General features: G+C 44.1%; 1 protein-coding gene across 1 annotated transcript in view; it reads left to right on the top strand.

Annotated features, from left to right (window-relative positions):
* Window positions 1–23,589, top strand: part of POLR2D (RNA polymerase II subunit D) — a 29,204-nt gene extending 5,615 nt beyond the window's left edge. Inside the window, exons 2-4 of the mRNA XM_038751933.1 lie at window positions 16,579–16,759; window positions 21,466–21,561; window positions 22,982–23,589. Of these exons, the coding sequence (XP_038607861.1) occupies window positions 16,579–16,759; window positions 21,466–21,561; window positions 22,982–23,060 (356 nt within the window). The 3' untranslated portion in view covers window positions 23,061–23,589. The remainder of the gene's footprint in view (window positions 1–16,578; window positions 16,760–21,465; window positions 21,562–22,981) is intronic.
* Window positions 23,590–24,460: the final 871 nt, after the last annotated feature.

The following is a 24,460-nucleotide window of genomic DNA, read 5'->3' as shown; positions in this document are numbered from 1 at the left end:
CGATGGTGCTTATAGTGCTTTGCACCTAGTTCCCTCCTTTCATCCCTTTAGTCGTTCTTAGTAACAATCGTAATACTAATAACGATGGCGTTCATAGTGCTTTGCACAAAGTTCCCTCCTTTCATCCCTTTAGTCGTTCTTAGTAAGAATAGTAATAATTAATAATAATGACGGTGTTTATAGTGCTTTGCACATAGTTTCCTCCTTTCATCCCTTTAGTCGTTCTTAGTAACGATCATAATAATAATGACGATGGTGTTTATAGTGCTTTGCATGTAGTTCCCGCCTTTCGTTCCTTTAGTCGTTATTAATAAAAATAGTAATAATAATAATAATAATAACGATGGTGTTTATAGTGCTTTGCACCTAGTTCCCTCCTTTCATCCCTTTAGTCATTCTTAGTAACAATCGTAATACTGATAATGATGGTGTTTATAGTGCTTTGCATGTGGTTCCCGCCTTTCATTCCTTTAGTCGTTATTAATAGAAATAGTAATAATAATAATAATAACGATGGTGTTTATAGTGCTTTGCACGTAGTTCCCTCCTTTCATTCCTTTAGTCGTTCTTAGTAACGATCGTAATAATAATAATGATGATGGTGTTTATAGTGCTTTGCATGTAGTTCCTGCCTTTCATTCCTTTAGTCGTTATTAATAAAAATTGTAATAATAATAATAATAACGATGGGGTTTATAGTGCTTTGCACATAGTTCCCTCCTTTCATCCCTTTAGTCATTCTTAGTAACAATCGTAATACGAATAACGATGTTGTTTATAGTGCTTTGCACATAGTTCCCTCCTTTCATTCCTTTAGTCGTTCTTAGTAATAATAGTAATAATTAATAATAATGATGGTGTTTATAGTGCTTCGCACCTAGTTCCCTCCTTTCATTCCTTTAGTCGTTCTTAGTAACGATCATAATACTAATAATGATGGTGTTTATAGTGCTTTGCATGTAGTTCCCGCCTTTCATTCCTTTAGTTGTTATTAATAAAAATAGTAACAATAATAATAGTTTAACGATGGTGTTTATAGTGCTTTGCACCTAGTTCCCTCCTTTCATCCCTTTAGTCGTTCTTAGTAACAATCGTAATACGAATGACGACGGCGTTCATAGTGCTTTGCACATAGTTCCCTCCTTTCATTCCTTTAGTCGTTATTAATAATAGTAATAACTAATAATAACAATGGTGTTTATAGTGCTTTGCGCATAGTTCCCTCCTTTCATTCCTTTAGTCGTTCTTAGTAATAATAGTAATAATTAATAATAATGATGGTGTTTATAGTGCTTCACACCTAGTTCCCTCCTTTCATTCCTTTAGTCGTTCTTAGTAACGATCGTAATACTAATGATGATGGTGTTTATAGTGCTTTGCATGTAGTTCCCGCCTTTCATTCCTTTAGTCGTTATTAATGAAAATAGTAATAATAATAATAATAATAACGATGGGGTTTATAGTGCTTTGCACGTAGTTCCCTCCTTTCATCCCTTTAGTCGTTCTTAGTAACAATCGTAATACTCATAACGATGGTGTTTATAGTGCTTTGCACATAGTTCCCTCCTTTCATTCCTTTAGTCGTTCTTAGTAATAATAGTAATAATTAATAATAATGATGGTGTTTATAGTGCTTCGCACCTAGTTTCCTCCTTTCATTCCTTTAGTCGTTCTTAGTAACGATCTTAATACTAATAATGATGGTGTTTATAGTGCTTTGCATGTAGTTCCCGCCTTTCATTCCTTTAGTCGTTATTGATAGAAATAGTAATAATAATAATAATAATAACGATGGTGTTTATAGTGCTTCGCACATAGTTCCCTCCTTTCATTCCTTTAGTCGTTCTTAGTAACAATCGTAATACTAATAACGATGGTGTTCATAGTGCTTTGCACATAGTTCCCTCCTTTCATTCCTTTAGTCGTTATTAATAATAGTAATAATTAATAATAATAATGGTGTTTATAGTGCTTTGCACCTAGTTCCCTCCTTTCATTCCTTTAGTCGTTCTTAGTAACAATCGTAATACGAATGACGATGGTGTTCATAGTGCTTTGCACATAATTCCCTCCTTTCATCCCTTTAGTCTTTCTTAGTAATAATAGTAATAATTAATAATAATGACCGTGTTTATAGTGCTTTGCACATAGTTCCCTCCTTTCATTCCTTTAGTCGTTCTTAGTAACGATCGTAATAATGATGATGGTGTTTATAGTGCTTTGCGTGTAGTTCCCGCCTTTCATTCCTTTAGTCGTTATTAATAAAAATAGTAATAATAATAATAACGATGGTGTTTATAGTGCTTTGCACATAGTTCCCTCCTTTCATCCCTTTAGTCGTTCTTAGTAACAATCGTAATACTAATGATGACGGTGTTTATAGTGCTTTGCACATAGTTCCCTCCTTTCATTCCTTTAGTCGTTCTTAGTAATAATCGTAATAATTAATAATAACGATGGTGTTTATAGTGCTTTGCACATAGTTCCCTCCTTTCATCCTTTTAGTCGTTCTTAGTAACAATCGTAATACTAATGATGACGGTGTTTATAGTGCTTTGCACATAGTTCCCTCCTTTCATTCCTTTAGTCGTTCTTAGTAATAATCGTAATAATTAATAATAACGATGGTGTTTATAGTGCTTTGCACATAGTTCCCTCCTTTCATCCTTTTAGTCGTTCTTAGTAACAATCGTAATACTAATGATGATGGTGTTTATAGTGCTTTGCATGTAGTTCCCGCCTTTCATTCCTTTAGTCGTTATTAATAGAAATAGTAATAATAATAGTGATGGTGTTTATAGTGCTTTGCACCTAGTTCCCTCCTTTCATCCCTTTAGTCGTTCTTAGTAACAATCGTAATACTAATAATGATGGTGTTGTTTATAGTGCTTTGCACATAGTTCCCTCCTTTCATTCCTTTAGTCGTTCTTCGTAATAATAGTAATAATTAATAATAACGATGGTGTTTATAGTGCTTTGCACGTAGTTCCCTCCTTTCATCCCTTTAGTCTCTCTTAGTAACAATCGTAATACTAATAATGATGGTGTTTATAGTGCTTTGCACGTAGTTCCCTCCTTTCATTCCTTTAGTCGTTCTTAATAATAATAGTAATAATAATGATGGTGGTGTTTATAGTGCTTTGCACATAGTTCCCTCCTTTCATTCCTTTAGTCGTTATTAATAATAGTAATGATTAATAATAATGACAGTGTTTATAGTGCTTTGCACATAGTTCCCTCCTTTCATTCCTTTAGTCGTTCTTAGTAACAATAGTAATAATTAATAATAATGATGGTGTTTTTAGTGCTGTGCACATAGTTCCCTCCTTTCATTCCTTAGTCGTTCTTAGTAACAATAGTAATAATTGATAATAATGATGGTGTTTATAGTGCTATGCACATAGTTCCCTCCTTTCATTCCTTTAGTTGTTCTTAGTAATAATAGTAATAATTAATGATAATGGCAGTGTTTAAAGTGCTTTGCACATAGTTCCCTCCTTTCATTCCTTTAGTCGTTCTTAGTAACAATAGTAATAATTGATAATAATGATGGTGTTTATAGTGCTATGCACATAGTGCCCTCCTTTCATTCCTTTAGTTGTTCTTAGTAATAATAGTAATAATTAATGATAATGGCGGTGTTTAAAGTGCTTTGCACATAGTTCCCTCCTTTCATTCCTTTAGTCGTTCTTAGTAATAATTGTGATGATAATAATGGTGGTGTTTATAGTGCTTAGCGCATAGTTCCTTCCTTTCCTTTAGTCGTTCTTATTAATAATAGTAATAACAATGATGGTGTTTATAGTGCTTTGCACATAGTTCCCTCCTTTCATTCCTTTAGTCGTTCTTAGTAATAATAGCAATAATAATAACGATGGTGTTTATAGTGCTTTGCACATAGTTCCCTCCTTTCATTTCTTTAGTCGTTCTTAGTAATAATAGTAATACTAATAATGATGGTGTTTATAGTGCTTTGTGCATAGTTCCCTCCTTTCATTCCTTTAGTCGTTTTTAGTAACAATAGTAATAATATTAATGATGATGGTGTTCATAGTGCTTTGCACATAGTTCCCTCCTTTCATTCCTTTAGTCGTTCTTAGTAATAATAGTAATGATAACGACGGTGGTGTTTATAGTGCTTTGCACATAGTTCCCTCCTTTCATTCCTTTAGTCGTTCTTAGTAACAATAGTAATAATAATAACGATGGTGTTTTTAGTGCTTTGCACAGTTCCCCCCTTTCATTCCTTTAGTAGTTCTTAGTAATAATAGTAATAATTAATAACAACGATGGTGTTTATAGTGCTTTGCACATAGTTCCCTCCATTCCTTTAGTCGTTCTTAGTAATAATAGTAATAATAATGATGGTGGTGTTTATAGTGCTTTGCACATAGTTCCCTCCTTTCATTCCTTTAGTCGTTCTTAGTAACAATGGTAATAATAGTAATGATGGTGTTTATAGTGCTTTGCACATAGTTCTCTCCTTTCATTCCTTTAGTCATTCTAAGTAATAATAGTAATAATAACGATGGTGGTGTTTAAAGTGCTTTGCACATAGTTCCCTCCTTTCATTCCTTTAATCGTTCTTAGTAATAACAGTAATAATAATAATGATGGTGTTTGTAGTGCTTTGCACATAGTTCCCTCCTTTCATTCCTTTAGTCGTTCTTAGTAATAATAGTAATAATAATAATGATGGTGTTTATAGTGCTTTGCACATAGTTCCCTCCTTTCATTCCTTTAGTCATTCTAAGTAATAATAACGATGGTGGTGTTTATAGTGCTTTGCACATAGTCCCCTCCTTTCATTCCTTTAATTGTTCTTAGTAATAATAGTAATAATAATAATGACGGTGTTTATAGTGCTTTGCGCATAGTTCCCGCCTTTCATTCCTTTAGTCGTCCTTAGTAATAATAGTAATAATAATAATGATGGTGTTTATAGTGCTTTGCGCATAGTTCCCTCCTTTCATTCCTTTAGTCGTTATTAATAACAGTAATAATTAATAATAATGACGGTGTTTATAGTGCTTTGCACATAGTTCCCGCCTTTCATTCCTTTAGTCGTTCTTAGTAATAATAGTAATAATAATATTGACGGTGTTTATAGTGCTTTGCACATAGTTCCCTCCTTTCATTCCTTTAGTCGTTATTAATAATAGTAATAATAATAATGACGGTGTTTATAGTGCTTTGCACATAGTTCCCTCCTTTCATTCCTTTAGTCGTTCTTAGTAATAATTGTAATAATGATGGTGTTTATAGTTCTTTGCACATAGTTCCCTCCTTTCATTCCTTAAGTCATTCTTAGTAACAATAGTAATAATAATAGTGATGATGGTGTTTATAGTGCTTTGCACATAGTAAGCACTTAGCAAATACCATCATTATTATTATTAAGCGCTTACTATGTGCCAAGCACTGTTCTAAACGCTGGGGAGGTTCCAAGGTGATCAGGTTGTCCCACGGGGGCCTCACAGTCTTCATCCCCATTTGACAGATTGATTCATTCATTCATTGAGCGCTTACTGTGTGCAGAGCACTGTACTAAGCGCTTGGGAAGGACAAGTTGGCAACGTATAGAGACGGTCCCTCCCCAACAGCGGGCTCACAGTCTAGAAGGGGGAGACGGACAACAGAACAAATCATAGTAACAGAATAAAATAAGTAGAACACTGAGGCCCAGAGAAGGGAAGTGACTTGCCTAAAGTCAATCAATCAATCGTATTTATTGAGCGCTTACTGTGTGCGGAGCACTGGACTAAGCGCTTGGGAAGTCCAAGTTGGCAACATCTAGAGACGGTCCCTACCCAACAGTGGGCTCACAGTCTAGAAGGGGGAGTCAGACAACAAAACATATCAACAAAATAAAATAAGTAGAATACTGAGGCCCAGAGAAGGGAAGTGACTTGCCCAAAGTCAATCATCAATCAATCAATCGTATTTATTGAGCGCTTCCTGTGTGCAGAGCACTGGACTAAGCGCTTGGGAAGTCCAGGTTGGCAACATCTAGAGAGGGTCCCTACCCAACAGCGGGCTCACAGTCTAGAAGGGGGAGACAGACAACAGAACAAAACATATTAACAAAGTAAAATAAGTAGAATACTGAGGCCCAGAGAAGGGAAGTTACTCGTTCAAAGTTAATCATCAATCAATCAATCGTATTTATTGAGCGCTTACTGTGTGCAGAGCACTGGACTAAGCGCTTGGGAAGTACAAGTTGGCAACATCTAGAGACGGTCCCTACCCAACAGTGGGCTCGCAGTCTATAATAATAATAATAATAATAATAATGGTTTTTCTTAAGCGCTTACTATGTGTCAAGCGCTGGGGTAGATACAGGGTAATTAAGGTGTCCCACGTGGAACTCACTGCCTTAATAATAATAATGAGGGTATTTGTTAAGGGCTTACTACGTGCAAAGCCCTGTTCTAAGCCCTGGGGGAGTTACAGGGTCATCAGGTTGTCCCCCGTGGGGCTCACAGTCTTCATCCCCATTTGACAGATGGGTAACTGAGGCCCGGTGAAGTGATTTGCCCAAAGTAACCCAGCTGATAAGTGGCGGAGCCGGGATTAGAACCCACGACCGCAGACTCCCAAACCCGGGCTCTTGTCATTGAACCACGCTGCTTCTCCAGTACTGTACTAAGTACTTGGGAAGTAGAGAAGCAGCGTGGCTCAGTGGAAAGAGCGCGGGCTTGGGAGTCAGAGGTCATGGGTTCGAATCCCGACTCCCCCTCCTGTCTGCTGTGTGACCTTGGGCAAGTCACTTCACTTCTCTGTGCCTCAGTTCCCTCATCTGTAAAATGGGGATTAAGACTGTAAGCCCCACGTGGGACAACCTCATCTCCTTGTGTTCCCCCCAGCGCTTAGAACAGTGCTTTGCACATAGTAAGCGCTTAATACCAACATTATTATTGTTATTATTACAATTCAGCAACAAATAGGGTACAATTTATCCATTCAAGTAGCAGCGTGGCTCAGTGGAAAGAGCCTGCGCTCTGGAGTCAGAGGTCATGGGTTCAAATCCCGGCTCCACCACTTAGCTGTGTGACTTTGGGCAAGTCACTTCACTTCTCTGTGCCTCAGTTCCCTCATCTGTAAAATGGGGATTAAGACTGTAAGCCCCACGTGGGACAACCTCATCTCCTTGTGTTCCCCCCAGCGCTTAGAACAGTGCTTTGCACATAGTAAGCGCTTAATACCAGCATTATTATTGTTATTATTACAATTCAGCAACAAATAGGGTACAGTTTATCCATTCAAGTAGCAGCGTGGCTCAGTGGAAAGAGCCTGCACTCTGGAGTCAGAGGTCATGGGTTCAAATCCCGGCTCCGCCACTTGTCAGTTGGGTGACTTTGGGCAAGTCACTTCACTTCTCTGGGCCTCAGTTCCCTCATCTGTAAAAGGGGGACGAAGACCGTGAGCCCCCCGTGGGGCAACCTGATCACCTTGTAACCTCCCCAGCGCTTAGAACAGTGCCTTGCACATAGTAAGCGCTTAATAAATGCTATTATTATTATTATTTATTATTATTCAGATTTATTCAGAGTACAATTTATTCAGTATGATGTATTCATCCCTCTGCCTCCCAGCCCCGCGGCCCCCATCATCATCAGCATCATCATCAATCGTATTTATTGAGCGCTTACTGTGTGCAGAGCACTGTACTAAGCGCTTGGGAAGTGCAAATTGGCGACATATAGAGACAGTCCCTACCCAACAGTGGGCTTACAGTCTAAATGCCCATTGCTCTCACTTACTTCTCTGTAGTTATGTCTGTCTGCTCCCTCTCCCCCTTCTAGACTGTGAGCCCGCTGTTGGGCAGGGATTGTCCCTATCTGTTGCCGACTTGGACTTCCCAAGCGCTTAGAACAGTGCTCTGCACACGGTAAGCCCTCAATAAATACGACTGAATGAATATTTTACTCTCCCCAAGCGCTTAGTACAGTGTTGGGGGCAGGGATTGTCTCTTTGTTGCCGAATTGTACTTCCCCAGTGCTTAGTACAGTGCTCTGCACACAGTAAGCGCCCAATAATAATAATAATAATAATGGCATTTATTAAGAGCTTACTATGGGCAAAGCGCTGTTTTAAGTGCCGGGAAGGTTACAAGGTGATCAGGTTGTCCCGCAGCGGGCTCACAGTTTTCATCCCCATTTTACAGATGAGGGAACTGACGCACAGAGAAGTTAAGTGGCTCGCCCAAAGCCACACAGCTGGCAATTGGCGGAGCTGGGATTTGAACCCATGACCTCTGACTCCAAGCCCAGGCTCCTTCCACTGAGCCACGCTGCTTCCCTATGCAGTGCTTCCCTGTGCCCAGTTCATTCATTCATTCAGTTGTATTCATTGAGCGCTTACTGTGTGCAGAGCACTGTACTAAGCGCTTGGGAAGTACAAGTTGGCAACATATAGAGATGGTCTGGAATGCCCTCCCTCCGCACATCCGCCAAGCTGGCTCTCTTCCTCCCTTCAAAGCCCTGCCGAGAGCTCACCTCCTCCAGGAGGCCTTCCCACACTCAGCCCCCCATTTTCCTCTGCTCCTCCTCCTTCCCATCGCCCGCCTCCCTCCCTCTGCCCTACCCCCCTCCCCTCCCCTCAGCACTTGTGTATATTTGTACATATCTATTATTCTATTTTATGTGTACATATTTGCTACACTTCATTAATGATGTGCATGTTGCTATAACTCTGTTCTGATGGTATTGACACCTGTCTACTTGTTTTGTTCTCTGTCTCCCCCTTCTAGACTGTGAGCCCATTGTTGGGTAGGGACTGTCTCTAGATGTTGCCAACTTGGACTTCCCAAGCACTTAGTACAGTGCTCTGTACACAGTAAGCACTCAATAAACAGCCCCCTGTTCCTTCCCCTCCTCCTTCCCTCACCCCCAACGATCTGGCCTCCTACTTTGTTAATAAAATTAAATCCATCAGGTCCGACCTCCCCAAAGTCTCTTCCCCCCTTTCCCCAACCCCCCGGCTCTCAACACTCTCTGCTACTCTCCCATCCTTCCCAGCGGTATCCTCAGAGGAACTCTCCTCCCTCCTCTCAAGTGCTACTCCGGCCACCTGTGCTTCTGACCCCATTCCCTCTCATCTTATGAAATCTCTCGCTCCATCCCTTCTCCCCTCCTTAACTTCCATCTTCAACCGCTCACTCTCCACTGGTTCCTTCCCCTCTGCCTTCAAACATGCCCACGTCTCTCCCATCCTTAAAAAACCCTCTCGTGACCAGGGATTGTCTCTGTTGCTGAATTGTACTTCCCAAGTGCTTAGGATAGTGCTTTTCACACAGTAAGCACTCAGTAAATATGATTGAATGAATGAAAAAATGCTGTCCCCACAGTAAATCCGAGTGAATAAATGAACGCCCCCCTCCCTCCCCCCGAAGCCACTGTGGACTTTCTAGGTCCCTGCGATGCCCCAGGGCATTGCATGAAATCCTGCCATCGCCCCTTCTGCTCCCTCATCATCATCATCATCAGTCGTATTTATTGAGCGCTTACTATGTGCAGAGCACTGTACTAAGCACTTGGGAAGTACAAATTGGCAACATATAGAGACAGTCCCTACCCAACAGTGGGCTCACACTCTAAAAGGGGGAGACAGAACAAAACCAAACATACTAACAAAATAAAATAAGTAGAATAGATATGTACAAATAAAATAAATAAATAAATAGAGTAATAAATATGTACAAACATATATACATATATACAGGTGCTGTGGGGAAGGGAAGGAGGTAAGAAGGGGGGGATGGAGAGGGGGACGAAGGGGAGAGGAAGGAAGGGGCTCAGTCTGGGAAGACCTCCTGCTCTGCATCGCTCCGACCTGCTCCCTATAATAATAATTATATTATGCCCGTGCCCATCATCCCCATCAGCTCTTCCGTACATTTAACTCCCTTCTCAGGCCCCCTGTTCCTCCCCCTCCTCTATCCCTCACCCCCAACGATCTGGCCTCCTACTTCATTAGTAAAAGTTACGCCATCAGGTCTGAGCTCCCCAAAGTCACTCCTCCCCCTTCTCCAACCCTTCCCCCCTGCTCTTAACCGTCTCCGCTACTCTCCCGTCCTTCCCAGCAGTATCTTCAGAGGAGCTCTCCTCCCTTCTCTCAAGTGCTATTCCAGCCACCTGTGCTTCAGACCCCATTCCCTCTCATCTTATCAAATCTCTCGCCCCATCCCTCCTCCCCTACTTAACTTCCATCTTCAACCCCTCACTCTCCACTGGTTCCTTCCCCTCTGCCTTCAAACCTGCCCACGTCTCCCCCATCCTAAAAAAACCCTCTCTTGACCCCACCTCACCTTCTAGTTATCGCCCTATCTCTCTCCTACCTTCCTCTCCAAAATCCTAGAATGAGTCATCTACACTCGCTGCCTCGAATTCCTCAACGCCAACTCTCTCCTCGACCCCCTCCATTCTGGCTTCCATCCCCAAAACTCCACGGAAACTGCCCTTTCAAAGGTCACCAACGACCTCCTTCTTGCCAAATCCAACGGCTCCTACTCTATCCTAATCCTCCTCGACCTCTCAGCTGCCTTTGACACTGTGGACCACCCCCTTCTCCTCAACACGCTATCCGACTTTGGCTTCACAGACTCTGTCCTCTTCCTGTTCTCCTCTTATCTCTCGGGCCGTTTATTCTCAGTCTCCTTTGTGGGCTCCTCCTCCTCCTCCTCCCATCCCCTTACTGTAGGGGTTCCTCAAGGGTCGGTTCTTGGTCCCCTTCTGTTCTCGATCTACACGCACTCCCTTGGTGACCTCATTCGCTCCCACGGCTTCAACTGTCATCCCTACGCTGATGACACCCAAATCTACATCTCTGCCCCTGCTCCCTCTCCCTCCCTTCAGGCTCGCATCTCCTCCTGCCTTCAGGACATCTCCATCTGGATGCCTGCTCGCCATCTAAAACTCAGTATGTCCAAAACCGAACTCCTTGTCTTCCCTCCCAAACCCTGCCCTCTCCCTGAGTTTCCCATCACTGTAGACGGCACTACCGTCCTTCCCGTCTCACAAGCCCGCACCCTTGGTGTCATCCTCGACTCCGCTCTCTCATTCACCCCTCACATCCAGTCCGTCTCCAAAACCTGCCAATCTCACGTCTGCAACATCGCCAAGATCTGCCCTTTCCTCTCCATCCAAACCACTACCTTGCTGGTTCAATCTCTCATCCTATCCCGACTGGATTACTTTAACAGCCTCCTCTCTGATCTCCCATCCTCCTGTCTCTCCCCACTTCAGTCTATACTTCACACTGCTGCCCGGATCATCTCTGTGCAGAAACGCTCTGGGCATGTTACTCCCCTCCTCAAAAATATCCAGTGGTTGCCTGTCAACCTACGAATCAAGCAAAAACCCCTCACTCTCGGCTTCAAGGCCGTCCATCACCTCGCCCCTTCCTACCTCCCCTCCCTTCTCTCCTTCTCCAGCCCAGCCCGCACCCTCCGCTCTTCTGCCGCTAATCTCCTCACCGGGCCTCGTTCTCGCCTGTCCCACTGTCGACCCCCGGCCTGGAATGCCCTCCCTCCGCACATCCGCCAAGCTAGCTCTCTTCCTCCCTTCAGAGCCCTACTGACAGCTTAGAACAGTGCTTGCACATAGTAAGCGCTTAACAAATACCATCGTTTTTATTATTATTATTTAACTCGCGGGCAGGGACTTGTCTGTTTATCGTTGTACTCTCCCAAGCGCCTAGTACAGTGAAGTGCACACAGTAAGCACTCAGTAAATAAGACTGAGTGAAGGAATGCCCATCCCCAGCCGGGACTGGCAGCCCTGTGATCGCCCACCGCCCCGAGCCGGGACTGGCAGCCCTGCCATCGCTGCCCCCCAAAGCGGCACTGGAAGCCCGGCTGTTTCCCCCTCGTCACCCCAAACTCACCTGGGACTGGAAGCCCTGCCGTTACTTCTCCCCAAGCCGGGCCTGGGAGCCCCGCAGCGCCTCCCGTCCCCCTTCTGCATCCCCTTCCTCCCCATCAGCTCCTCTTTCTTGGCCAGCCATCTCCTAGCCTGCTAGCTCCCGCTGGGATCTTTCCCACCCCTGTTGCTTCCCTGCTCGCGATGTTCTAGGAGCGTGTGGACTTCGGAATTTAGAAGCTTCTCCCCCGTTTCAAATTCCGTCAGTCAATCAATCAATCGTATTTATTGCAGCCTCCTGGCTGCTTCCTGGGTTCCCCTCATTTTTTTTTTAATGGCATTTCTGAAGCGCTTACTACGTGCAAAGCACCGTCCTAAGCGCTGGGGAGGTTGCAAGGTGATCAGGTTGTCCCTCGTGGGGCTCACAGTCTTCATCCCCATTTTAATCAATCAATCAATCGTATTTATTGAGCGCTTACTGTGTGCAGAGCACCGGACTCAGCGCTTGGGAAGTCCAAGTTGGCAACATCTAGAGACGGCCCCTACCCGATAGCGAGCTCACAGTCTAGAAGGGGGAGACAGACAACAAAACAAAACATATTAACGAAATAAAATAAATAGAATAATAAATCCTCTGGCCTCAGGTGTAAAATAGAATCCATATCTATTCTATTCATTTTCTTTTGTTAATATGTTTTGTTCTCTGTCTCCCCTTTCTAGACTGTGAGCCCACAGTTGGGTAGGGACTGTCTCTGTATGTTGCCAACGTGGACTTCCCAAGCGCTTAGTCCAGTGCTCTGCACGCAGTAAGCGCTCAATAAATACGATTGAATGAATGAATGAATGTTGGGTAGGGACCGTCTCTGTATGTTGCCAACTTGGACTTCCCAAGTGCTCAGTCCAGTGCTCTGCACACAGTAAGCGCTCAATAAACACAATTGAATGAATGAATAAATACGTACAAACATATATACAGGTGCTGTGGGGAGGGGAAGGAGGGGGCTCAGTGTGGGAAGGCCTCCTGGAGGAGGTGAGCTCTCAGGAAGGGCTTTGAAGGGAGGAAGAGAGCTGGCTTTTACAGGTGAGGCCCAGAGAAGTGAAGCGACTTGCCCAGAGTCACCCAGCTGACAGTTGGCGGGGCCGGGATTTGAACCCGTGACCCCTGACTCCAAAGCCCGGGCTCTTTTCCTGCGGAGCCTTGCTGCTCCTCATTTCCCACCCGGCGGGTTGGCTGGCCCTCTCCGGAGGGGGCCGGGTCCCTGTAACAGACCCCCCCCAACCGCCACCCTGGGGGATCGGGAAGGAAATGGAGAAGCCGCTTCTCGGCTTCAAGTGATGCTCCCGACTGTCCAAAGGTTCCCCGGCCAAGCTTAAGTGTAATAATAATAATAATAATGATGGTATTTGTTAAGCGCATACTATGTGCAAAGCACTGTTCTAAGCGCTGGGGAGGTTACAAGGTGATCAACTTATCCCAAGGGGGGCTCACAGTTTTAATCCCCATTTTCTAGACGTGGTAACTGAGGCCCAGAGAATCAATCAATCAGTCAATCGTATTTATTGAGCGCTTACTGTGTGCAGAGCACTGCACTAAGCGCTTGGGAAGTCCAAGTTGGCAACGTATAGAGACGGTCCCTACCCAACAGTGGGCTCACAGTCTAAAAGGGGGAGACAGAGAACAAAATCAAACATACTAACAAAATAAAATAAGTAGAATAGATATGTACAAGTAAAATGAATAAATAAATAGAGTAATAAATATGTACAAACATATATACAGGTGCTGTGGGGAAGAGAAGGAGGTAAGATGGGGGGTGACTTGCCCACTGTCTCACAGCTGACGGAGTCGGGATTTGAACCCGTGACCTCTGACTCCAAAGCCCGTGCCCTTTCCAGTGAGCCACGCTGCTTCTCCAAGTGTAAGCTGGGTAGGGACCGTCTCTATATGTTGCCAACCTGCACTTCCCAAGCGCTTAGTACAGTGCCCTGCACACAGTAAGCGCTCAATAAATACAACTGAATGAATGTAAGCTCATTCTCTACACCGTGAGCTCGTTGTGGGCAGGGAATGCGTCTGTTGTATTGTTACATTGTACTGTCCCAAGCACTTAATCAATAAATCATATTTATTGAGTGCTTACTGTGTGCCAAGCACTGTACTAAGCGCTTGGGAAGTACAAGTTGGCTTAGTACGCTGCTCGGTACACAGTAGACGCCCAGTGAATATGACCGACTGGGAAGGAAACGCGTCTAAGCCCTCTGTTGTACCGAACTCTCCCAAACGCTCAGTACATAATCAGTAAGTGCTCAGTAATACTCAGTAGTGCTCAGAGAAGCAGCGTGGCTCAGTGGAAAGAGCCCAGGCTTTGGAGTCAGGTCATGGGTTCGAATCCTGACTCCGCCAATTGTCACCTGTGTGACTTTGGGCGAGTCACGCAACTTCTCTGAGCCTCAGTTACCTCGTCTGTAAAATGGGGATTGACTTGTCTCCCCCTTCTAGACTGTGAGCCCACTGTTGGGTAGGGACTGCCTCTATATGTTGCCAACTTGTACTTCCCAAGCGCTTACTACAGTGCTCTGCACACAGTAAGTGCTCAATAAATACGATTGACGATGATGACGATGATGATGACTGAGAGCCCCATGGGGGACAGCCTGATCACCTTGTATCCTTCCCAGCGCTTAGAACAGTGCTTTGCACATAGTAAGCGCTTAACAAATGCCATTATTATTATTATTATTATTATTATTATTATTATTAATACTGTTGCTATTGATGCGTCTATTCTCCCAGAAGAAATCTCGGTCGTGTCAGCCCCCTGTAGATTTAGAGGGATCAGGGAAGAAGGAGATGGAGATCAATGAACGTATTTATTGGGGGGTCTTATTGGGTGCAGGGCACACTCTCTTCTCGCATCGCTCACCCTCTTCATTCCCCTCAGGCCAACTTGATGAGCTCTTTCCTCATCAAGCACCAGCGGTAGCAGCTTGTACTTCCCAAGCGCTTAGTACAGTGCTCTGCACGCAGTAGGCGCTCAATAAATACAATTGATTGGTGTTTCTTGAGTGCTTTCTGTGGGCTTTCTCCCAAGCACTGGGCTGAGTGCTTGGGAGACATAGTAAGCGCTTCATAAATGCCATCGTTTTTATTATTATTATGCGGAGGTGGATGGCGTTGCCCTTCCACTAGGATTTGCACACTTTATTCACCCCTCCCTCAGCCCCATAGCACTTTTTTTTTTTTACATATCCAGAATTAAGTGCACTTATTTGCATTAATGTCTGTGTCCCCTCTCTAGACTTTAAGCTCCTTATGGGCAGGGAACATGTCAACCAACTCAGCGATTGAATGAATGAATCCCACTTCCTTCCCCTCCTTACAGCACCTGTATATATGTATATATGTTCGTACGTATCTATTACTCTATTTTATTTGTACATATTTCTTCTATTTATTTTAGTTTGTTAATATGTTTTGTTGTGTCGTCTGTCTCCCCCTTCTAGACTGGGAGCCCGCTGTCGGGTAGGGACCGTCTCTAGATGTTGCCAACTTGGAGTTCCCACGCGCTTAGTACAGTGCCCTGCACGCAGTAAGCGCTCAATAAATACGATTGAATGAATGAATGAATGAATGAATGTCCAACGCAGAAGAGTTGGTAGCTGCATTTCCTACCAAGAGCACGTGGACCATCCAGAGGGGGAGACGGGCATTAATATAAATATATCTTAGTACAGTGCTCTGCACGTAGTAAGCGCTCAATAAATACGATTGATGAAATGTGTATTTTATAGAGCACGTGGACCATCCAGAGGGGGAGACGGGTGTTAATATAAATACATATTTTATAGAGCACGTGGACCATCCAGAGGGGGAGACGGGCATTAATATAAATATATCTTAGTACAGTGCTCTGCACGTAGTAAGCGCTCAATAAATACGATTGATGAAGTATGTATTTTATAGAGCACGTGGACCACCCAGAGGGGGAGACGGGCGTTAATATAAATATATATTTTGTAGAGCACGTGGACCATCCAGAGGGGGAGACGGGCATTAATATAAATATATATTTATTAGTACAGTGCTCTGCACAAAGTAAGCGCTCAATAAATACGATTGATGAAGTATGTGTTTTATAGAGCACGTGGACCATCCAGAGGGGGAGACGGGCATTAATATAAATATATATATTAGTACAGTGCTCTGCACATAGTAAGCGCTCCATAACTACGATTGATGAAATATGTATTTTATAGAGCACGTGGACCATCCAGAGGGGGAGACGGGCATTAATATAAATAAATAATATATATTATATATATTTGTAATTAGTAATAAACAAATCAATGCGATTGAATGACTTTATCACGTCGAACTTTCCTCCTGCCTGAAACTCCCTCCTCCCCGCTTCGGATCTGCCGGACCGCAACTCTCCCAATCTTCGAAGCCCTTCCAGGAATTCCTGGTTTCCAGGAATACGTCCCCGTTCCTGTTTCTCTCCTCCATCCCAACCGCCTCCTCGGCATTTAAACGCCACCTCAGCACCTAGGTGCCCACAAACTACCCGTTCCATTTCCGTGGACATCCGACGGAGCCGATTAAAAGGGGGTTTTGGTACTGATTCCCACCTCCGTCGCCAACTTGTACTTCCCAAGCGCTTAGTACAGTGCTCTGCGCACAGCAAGCGCTCAGTAAATACGATTGATTGATTTGTAGAGTTTGAAACGGCGGAGACGCTTCTAAATTCGGAAGTCCACATGCTCCTGGAACATCGCAAGCAGCAGAATGAGAGTGCGGAGGACGAACAGGAGCTTTCGGAGGTTTTTATGAAGACTTTGAACTACACCGCCCGCTTCAGCCGTTTCAAAAACAGGGAAACCATCGCCAGCGTCCGCAGGTGAGTACGGGTCCCTCCTGCCGGAGCTTAATATTTGAAAATGCGCTGCAGGTAGAAGGGAACGAACGAACAGGGAGATGCGGTGCTGTAACGCGACCGCGAAATGACTGGAAAGCAGCGCGGCTCAGTGGAAAGAGCCCGGGCTTTGGAGTCAGGGGACGTGGGTTCGAATCCCGGCTCCCCCACTTGTCAGCTGGGTGACTTTGGGCCAGTCACTTCACTTCTCTGGGCCTCAGTTCCCTCATCTGTAAAATGGGGATGAAGACGGTGAGCCCCCCTGTGGGACAACCTGATCACCTTGTAACCTCCCCAGCACTTAGAACAGTGCTTTGCACATAGTAAGCGCTTAATAAATGCCATTGTTATTGGAAAGCACACTGCAGGAATGCTTTTTCAAGTATCACTTCTCTGTGCCTCAGTTCTGTCAACTGTGAAATGGGGGTGAAGACTGTGAGCCCCCCGTGGGACAACCTGATCACCTTGTAACCTCCCCAGCGCTTAGAACAGTGCTTTGCACATAGTAAGCGCTTAATAAATGCCATTGTTATTGGAAAGCACACTGCAGGAATGTTTTTTCAATTATCACTTCTCTGTGCCTCAGTTCCCTCAACTGCAAAATGGGGGTGAAGACTGTGAGCCCCACGTGGGACAACCTGATCACCTTAACCTCCCCAGCGCTTAGAACAGTGCTTTGCACGTAGTAAGCGCTTAATAAATGCCACTATTGTTGTTATTGGAAAGCACACTGCTGGAATGCTTTTTCAAGCATCACTTCTCTGTGCCTCAGTTCCCTCAACTGTAAAATGGGGGTGAAGACTGTGAGCCCTACGTGGGACAGCCTGATCACCTTAACCTCCCCAGCGCTTAGAACAGTGCTTTGCACACAGTAAGCACTTAATAAATGCCATTATTATTATTATTATTATTATTATTATATGCTGGGATAGACTCAAGCGAATCAGGTTAGACACAATCCGTGTCCCACATGGGACTCGTGGTCTTTTTTTTTTGATGGCATTTATTAAGCGCTTACTATGTGCAAAGCACTGTTCTGAGCGCTGGGGAGGTTACAAGGTAATCAGGTCGTCCCACGGGGGGGCTCACAGTCTTAATCCCCACTTTACATATGGGTAACTGAGAAGTGAAGTGACTTGCCCAGGGTCACACAGCAGACAAGTGGCGGTGCTGGGAGTAGAACTCAGTTCCTTCCGACCCCTGGGCCCCGCTGCCAGTTCATTTATTAAGAGAAGCAGAAGCTTCTTGTGAAGCTTAAGAGAAGCAGAAAGGCAGCGTGGCTCAGTGGAAAGAGCCCGGGCTTTGGAGTCAGAGGTCATGGGTTTGAATCCCGGCTCTGCCAATTGTCAGCTGGGTGACTCTGGGCAAGTCACTTCACTTCTCTGTGCTTCAGTGACCTCATCTGGAAAATGGGGATTAAGACCGTGAGCCCCCCGTGGGACAACACGATCACCTTGCAACCTCCCCAGTGCTTAGAAGTGCTTTACACATAGTAAGAGCTTAATAAATGCCATAGTTATTATTATTATTAATAATAATAATATGGAAAAATACGATCAGAGATTTGTGATCGGGGGTTCCAGGAGTTGCCCCAGCCAATTTCTATATAGATGTATGAAGTGTTTCTCTGCTTTTTCAAGAAGAGTCTTAACGTTAAGACTAATAATAATATATTACAATTTATATTATATTATATAATTAATTTATACTATAATTTATGTTTTATAATTATGTTGCCAATTTGTACTTCCCAAGCGCTTAGTACAGTGCTCTGCACATAGCGCTCAATAAATATGATTGACTGATTGATTGATTAATAATAATAATAATAATGGCATTTATTAAGCGCTTACTGTGTGCAAAGCACTGTTCTAAGCGCTGGGGAGGTTACAAGGTGATCAGGTTGTCCCACGTGGGGCTCACAGTGTTAATCCCCATTTTACAGATGAGGTAACTGAGGCCCAGAGAAGTTAAGTGACTTGCCCAAAGTCACACAGCTGACAGTTGGCAGAGCCGGGATTTGAACCCATGACCTCTGACCCCAAAGCCCGGGCTCTTTCCACTGAGCCACGCTGCTTCTCTACAGTCACTACTTTACAGTCACTAATCCAAAGAATAAGGACTAGATGATAGTTTTCTACCATCCAATTTAATATATATGTATTTTTTTAATTACATTACCTTTCCTTCTAAGAGCTGAAGGTGCAGTCCAGAGAACTTTAATCAAGAAATGAAATATTTTTCATGTCGGCGTTATGGAACGGAAAACCAGAAAAGTTCGGGAGCATGTCGAAAAGATTAAAAAAAGGGGATTTCGAAGGGTCGTGAGATGAGTGGAACAAATGAAGCTTCAGGCAAAGGACGATGGAGTCCCTTAAGGATACTGCTGTCTCTAACGTGGATAGGTGGCTGGATCCAGCCATCCTAATCAATCAGTCAATCGTATTTATTGAGCGCTTACTGTGTGCAGAGCACTGTACTAAGCGCTTGGGAGGTACAAGTTGGCAACATATAGAGACGGTCCCTACCCAACAGTGGGCTCACAGTATTGGAAGCTGTTCCACTGGCCAGTTCCCTACTCTTTTTGCCCAAGCTTTCATTCGTTCAATCATATTTATTGAGCACTTACTGTGTGCAGAGCGCTGTACTAAGCGCTTGGGAAGTACAGCCATCTTGGCTCTTTTTTTATTGTTAACAACACATGCAGGGACCTCGCGGTAATGGTATTTAGCGCTTATTATGTGCAAAACACTGAGCACTGGCAAAGAAATGCATAATCAGTGGTGTACCACTGAGCAGTGTGGCTCAGTAGAAAGAGCCCGGGCTTTGGAGTCAGAGGTCATGGGTTCCAATCCCGGCTCCGCCAATTGTCAGCTGTGTGACTTTGGGCAAGTCACTTCACTTCTCTGGGCCTCAGTTACCTCCTCTGTAAAATGGGGGTGAAGACTGTGAGCCCCCCGTGGGACCACCTGATCACCTTGTAACCTCCCCAGCGCTTAGAACAGTGCTTTGCACATAGTAAGCGCTTAATAAATGCCATCATTATTATTATTACTGAGCACTTACTATGTGCAGAGCACTGTCCTAAGAGTACAACAAAGGTGGTGGAAACGTTCCCTGCCCACAACGAGCTTAAAGTCTAGAGGATGAGCGTACAGGGTAGATTCATTCATTCATTCGATCCTATTTATTGAGCGCTTACTGTGTGCAGAGCACTGTACTAAGCGCTTGGGAAGGACAAGTTGGCAACATGAGATGAGATGTAGATGAGATGTAGCTATACTCCTCGGCTTCAAGCGGTCCACAGTCTAAGGACGAGTGGGGAGTGTTGGTGACAGACACGTAAAGAAAGATGACCAACCGGTCAGTAGTATTTATTGAGGGATCGTATTTATTGAGGGCTTTTTATGTGCGGAGCATTGTACAAAATACAAACCCAGAGATGAAGAGAAACGTGTTTGGAGGATCGGATTTTAGGCTGCAGGTATCTCAGGTGAGCCCTCGCAGCTGCGGCCAGGACGACTGCCCGTCGTCGTGAAAGTTTGGCAGATGGGCTGGGGGTGGTTGAGTCCTTTCCCCAGGCCGGAGCGCGTCACTACGGTCACCATTCATTCATTCAATCGTATTTATTAAGCGCTTACTTTGTGCAGAGCACGACTAAGTGCTTGGGAAGTACACGTTGGCAACATACAGAGACGGTCCCTACCCAACAGCGGGCTCACAGTCTAGAAGGGGGAGACAGCAGCAAAACAAGTGGACAGGTGTCAAGACGTCAGAACAAATAGAATTAAAGCTAAATGCACGTCATTAACAAAATAAATTGAATAGTAAATATGTACAAGTAAAATAGAGTAATAAATCTGTACAAGTATATATACAGGTGCTGTGGGGAGGGGAAGGAGATAGGGCGGGAAGGATGGGGAGGAGGAGAGGAAAAAGGGGGCTCAGTGTGGGAAGGCCTCCTGGAGGAGGTGAGCTCTCAGGAGGGCTTTGAAGGGAGGAAGAGAGCGAGCTTGGCGGATGTGCGGAGGGAGGGAGGGCATTCCAGGCCAGGGGGATGACGTGGGCTGGGGGTCGATGGTGGGACAGGCGAGAACGAGGTACGGTGAGGAGATTAGCGACAGAGGAGCGGAGGGTGCGGGCTGGGCTGGAGAAGGAGAGAAGGGAGGTGAGGTAGGAGGGGGCGAGGGGATGGACAGCCTTGAGGCGGAGGGTGAGGAGTTTTTGCTTGACGCGTAGGTTGTCAGGCTGGGCCAGGGCAGCGTCTTTCCCTTGCGGCTAGGGCCTGGGGATGGATCAATCATCAATCAATCGATGATTTATTGAGTGCCGGGATGCGGGGCAGGGAGAGCGATGGTCGCCTCGCTTCACTTCTCTGGGCCTCAATTCCCTCATCTGTAAACTGGGGATTAAAACTGTGAGTGTATGTGGGACCGGGACTGTGTCCAACCCATTTATCTCATATCAGCTCCAGCGCTTAGAAGGATGCCTGGCACGCAGTAAGCGCTTAACAAATACCATAATTGTTGTTATTAATCGGAAGTTGTGGAATTTTCAGGATATCCTAATGGGAGCACTCAGTGATGGAGTTCTGCGTTCTTAAATTGCTTTCCCTTACGCCCTCCCCTTTGGAAGTCGGGTACGTTCTTTGCCACGTTAAAAAAAAAAATATATCTCTTGACTTTGTGCAGCTTGCTGCTCCAGAAGAAGCTCCATAAATTCGAGTTGGCCTGTTTAGCCAATCTTTGCCCTGAGACAGCCGAGGAAGCCAAGGCCCTGATTCCAAGGTGAGACGGCTTCGGGTCCGGGCAGAATGCGGTCTGAAATATCTTTTCCCAAACACTAAATCTGTGGCAGTGGAACAGTCAGGTCGGATTGCTAAAGTCTGGAAGGGAGGCAGTGGAGAGCTTCTCGCTTGTTCTCCTTTCCATTATCATCATCATCATCATCAATCGTATTTATTGAGCGCTTACTGTGTGCAGAGCACTGGACTAAGCGCTTGGGAAGTACAAATTGGCAACATAGAGAGACAGTCCCTACCCAACAGTGGGCTCACAGTCTAAAAGGGGGGAGACAGAGAACAAAACCAAGCGTACTAACAAAATAAAATAAATAGAATAGATATGTACCAGTAAAATAAATGAGTAATAAATATGTACAAACATATATACATATATAGAGGTGCTGTGGGGAAGGGAAGGAGGTAAGATAGTCGCGTGACAAGTGCTATATAGAAAATTGGCTATTGAAGTTTCACCTTATCGCTCATCGCTAAGTTTGCCCTTTGGTTTTGTACAAGTAAAATAAATAAATAAATAGAGTAATAAATATGTACAAACATATATACATATATAGAGGTGCTGTGGGGAAGGGAAGGAGGTAAGATAGTCGCGTGACAAGTGCTATATAGAAAATTGGCTATTGAAGTTTCACCTTATCGCTCATCGCTAAGTTTGCCCTTCGGTTTTGTACAAGTAAAATAAATAAATAAATAGAGTAATAAATATGTACAAACATATATACATATATACAGGTGCTGTGGGGAAGGGAAGGAGGTAAGATAGTCGCGTGACAAGTGCTATATAGAAAATTGGCTATTGAAGTTTCACCTTATCGCTCATCGCTAAGTTTGCCCTTTGGTTTTGTACAAGTAAAATAAATAAATAAATAGAGTAATAAATATTTACAAACATATATACATATATCGAGGTGCTGTGGGGAAGGGAAGGAGGTAAGATAGTCGCGTGACAAGTGCTATATAGAAAATTGGCTATTGAAGTTTCACCTTATCGCTCATCGCTAAGTTTGCCCTTCGGTTTTGTACAAGTAAAATAAATAAATAAATAGAGTAATAAATATGTACAAACATATATACATATATACAGGTGCTGTGGGGAAGGGAAGGAGGTAAGATAGTCGCGTGACAAGTGCTATATAGAAAATTGGCTATTGAAGTTTCACCTTATCGCTCATCGCTAAGTTTGCCCTTTGGTTTTGTACAAGTAAAATAAATAAATAAATAGAGTAATAAATATGTACAAACATATATACATATATAGAGGTGCTGTGGGGAAGGGAAGGAGGTAAGATAGTCGCGTGACAAGTGCTATATAGAAAATTGGCTATTGAAGTTTCACCTTATCGCTCATCGCAAAGTTTGCCCTTCGGTTTTTGTGTGGCTTTGATTTTTTTTCCCTGTACTGGCAGCCTGGAAGGTCGATTTGAAGACGAGGAGCTTCAGCAGATTCTTGAAGATATCCAGACCAAGCGAAGCTTCCAGTATTAGCCGCAAACACTAAAGCCTCAGGAAAACCAGAGGAAGAAGTTCTAACTGTTCCTCCGCAACTCCGAAAAGCACAAACCCCAGTAGCGGAAAGAATCACTTCAGTTTGGCCTTCCATGGTCGGAACAGGGTGAAACAAGTGTCGTGCGGACAGTGCGATTTAACCACGGACGGTTGCGTACGCTGGCTCTTCGACTGCCGTAGACATGGCAAGGACTCCTTTACCGTGACATCCGTCGGCGCTCGGCACGGGATCGTGGGATGCTTTCCCCCGAGAACCCATCCCCTCACTCTTCATCTTTGCCCCGAGAATCTACAAGAAATTCCTAATCTCTGGTTTGAGTAAATGTGGAATGTGATTCTTCGGGGAGCTAGGAATCTAGGAATTTTTGTCCCTTCTGAACATTTGAAGTCATAGTGGTGCAATCAAGACTCGAGATGAAGTAGCTCTATGATCTCTCGACACAAAGGTGCCCGTCACCCGGCTTTTTCTATGTTACTGTTTTGTCTCAATTAAATGTGGTATTTTTCACTTGGGTTGTGGACCTCAAGTTTTCTGTAGGTTTTGTTCTCTATGTACTCTAAGCATTAAGATTTCCATCAGGTCTGGAGACATGAAAAGAAATAACCTCAGTGGAGGAAAGGGGAAATGACAACTAGGAAATCGAAGTCCTTCTATGGAATTATAGATGGAGTTACAGTAAGCGCTCAATAAATACGATTGATGAATTATTATAGTTTCCTGCTTTACGAGAGAGATTTATCATTTTAATGTCGCTAATTGATCATTTGATATTTGCATCCCAGAAAATGTTGAGATTTTAAGTGACTACAATCACAGAAGATGGGTAGAGTCAGACAAAAGATTTTCCCGTTACCCACTGTTTTATGTTACCCACTATTTTATATTTTTAGATTCTGTGTAGAGCCTTTCATCGTAGGGCTCATTATAGAGGATGTCTCAGAAGGGGGAAAAGCCTTCTTAAAGTAATTCTACTACGATTCAGTCAGTCGTATTTATTGAACACTTACTGGTGCAGAGCACTGTACTAAGCGCTTGGGAAGTATAAGTCGGCAACGGATAGAGACGGTCCCTGCCCAACTACGGGCTCACAGTCTAGAAGGGGGAGACGGACAACAAAACAAAACATGGAGACAGGTGTCAGTACTATCAGAATAAATAGAATCATAGCTATATACACATCATTAATAAAGTAAATATAGTAAATATGTACAAATAAAATAAATATGTAGAAATGCATACAAGTGCTGTGGGGAGAAGGAGGAGGGGAGAAAAAAGGGGGGCTCAGTCTGGGAAGGAGGTGAGCTCTCAGTAGGGTTTTGAAGGGAAGAAGAGAGCTAGCTTGGCGGATGTGCGGAGGGAGGGTATTCCGGGCCCGGGG

This window comes from Tachyglossus aculeatus, chromosome 1 (genome assembly GCF_015852505.1).
Source record: "Tachyglossus aculeatus isolate mTacAcu1 chromosome 1, mTacAcu1.pri, whole genome shotgun sequence".
Lineage (NCBI taxonomy): Eukaryota > Metazoa > Chordata > Mammalia > Monotremata > Tachyglossidae > Tachyglossus > Tachyglossus aculeatus.
This window is presented reverse-complemented; position numbering and strand designations above follow the sequence as displayed.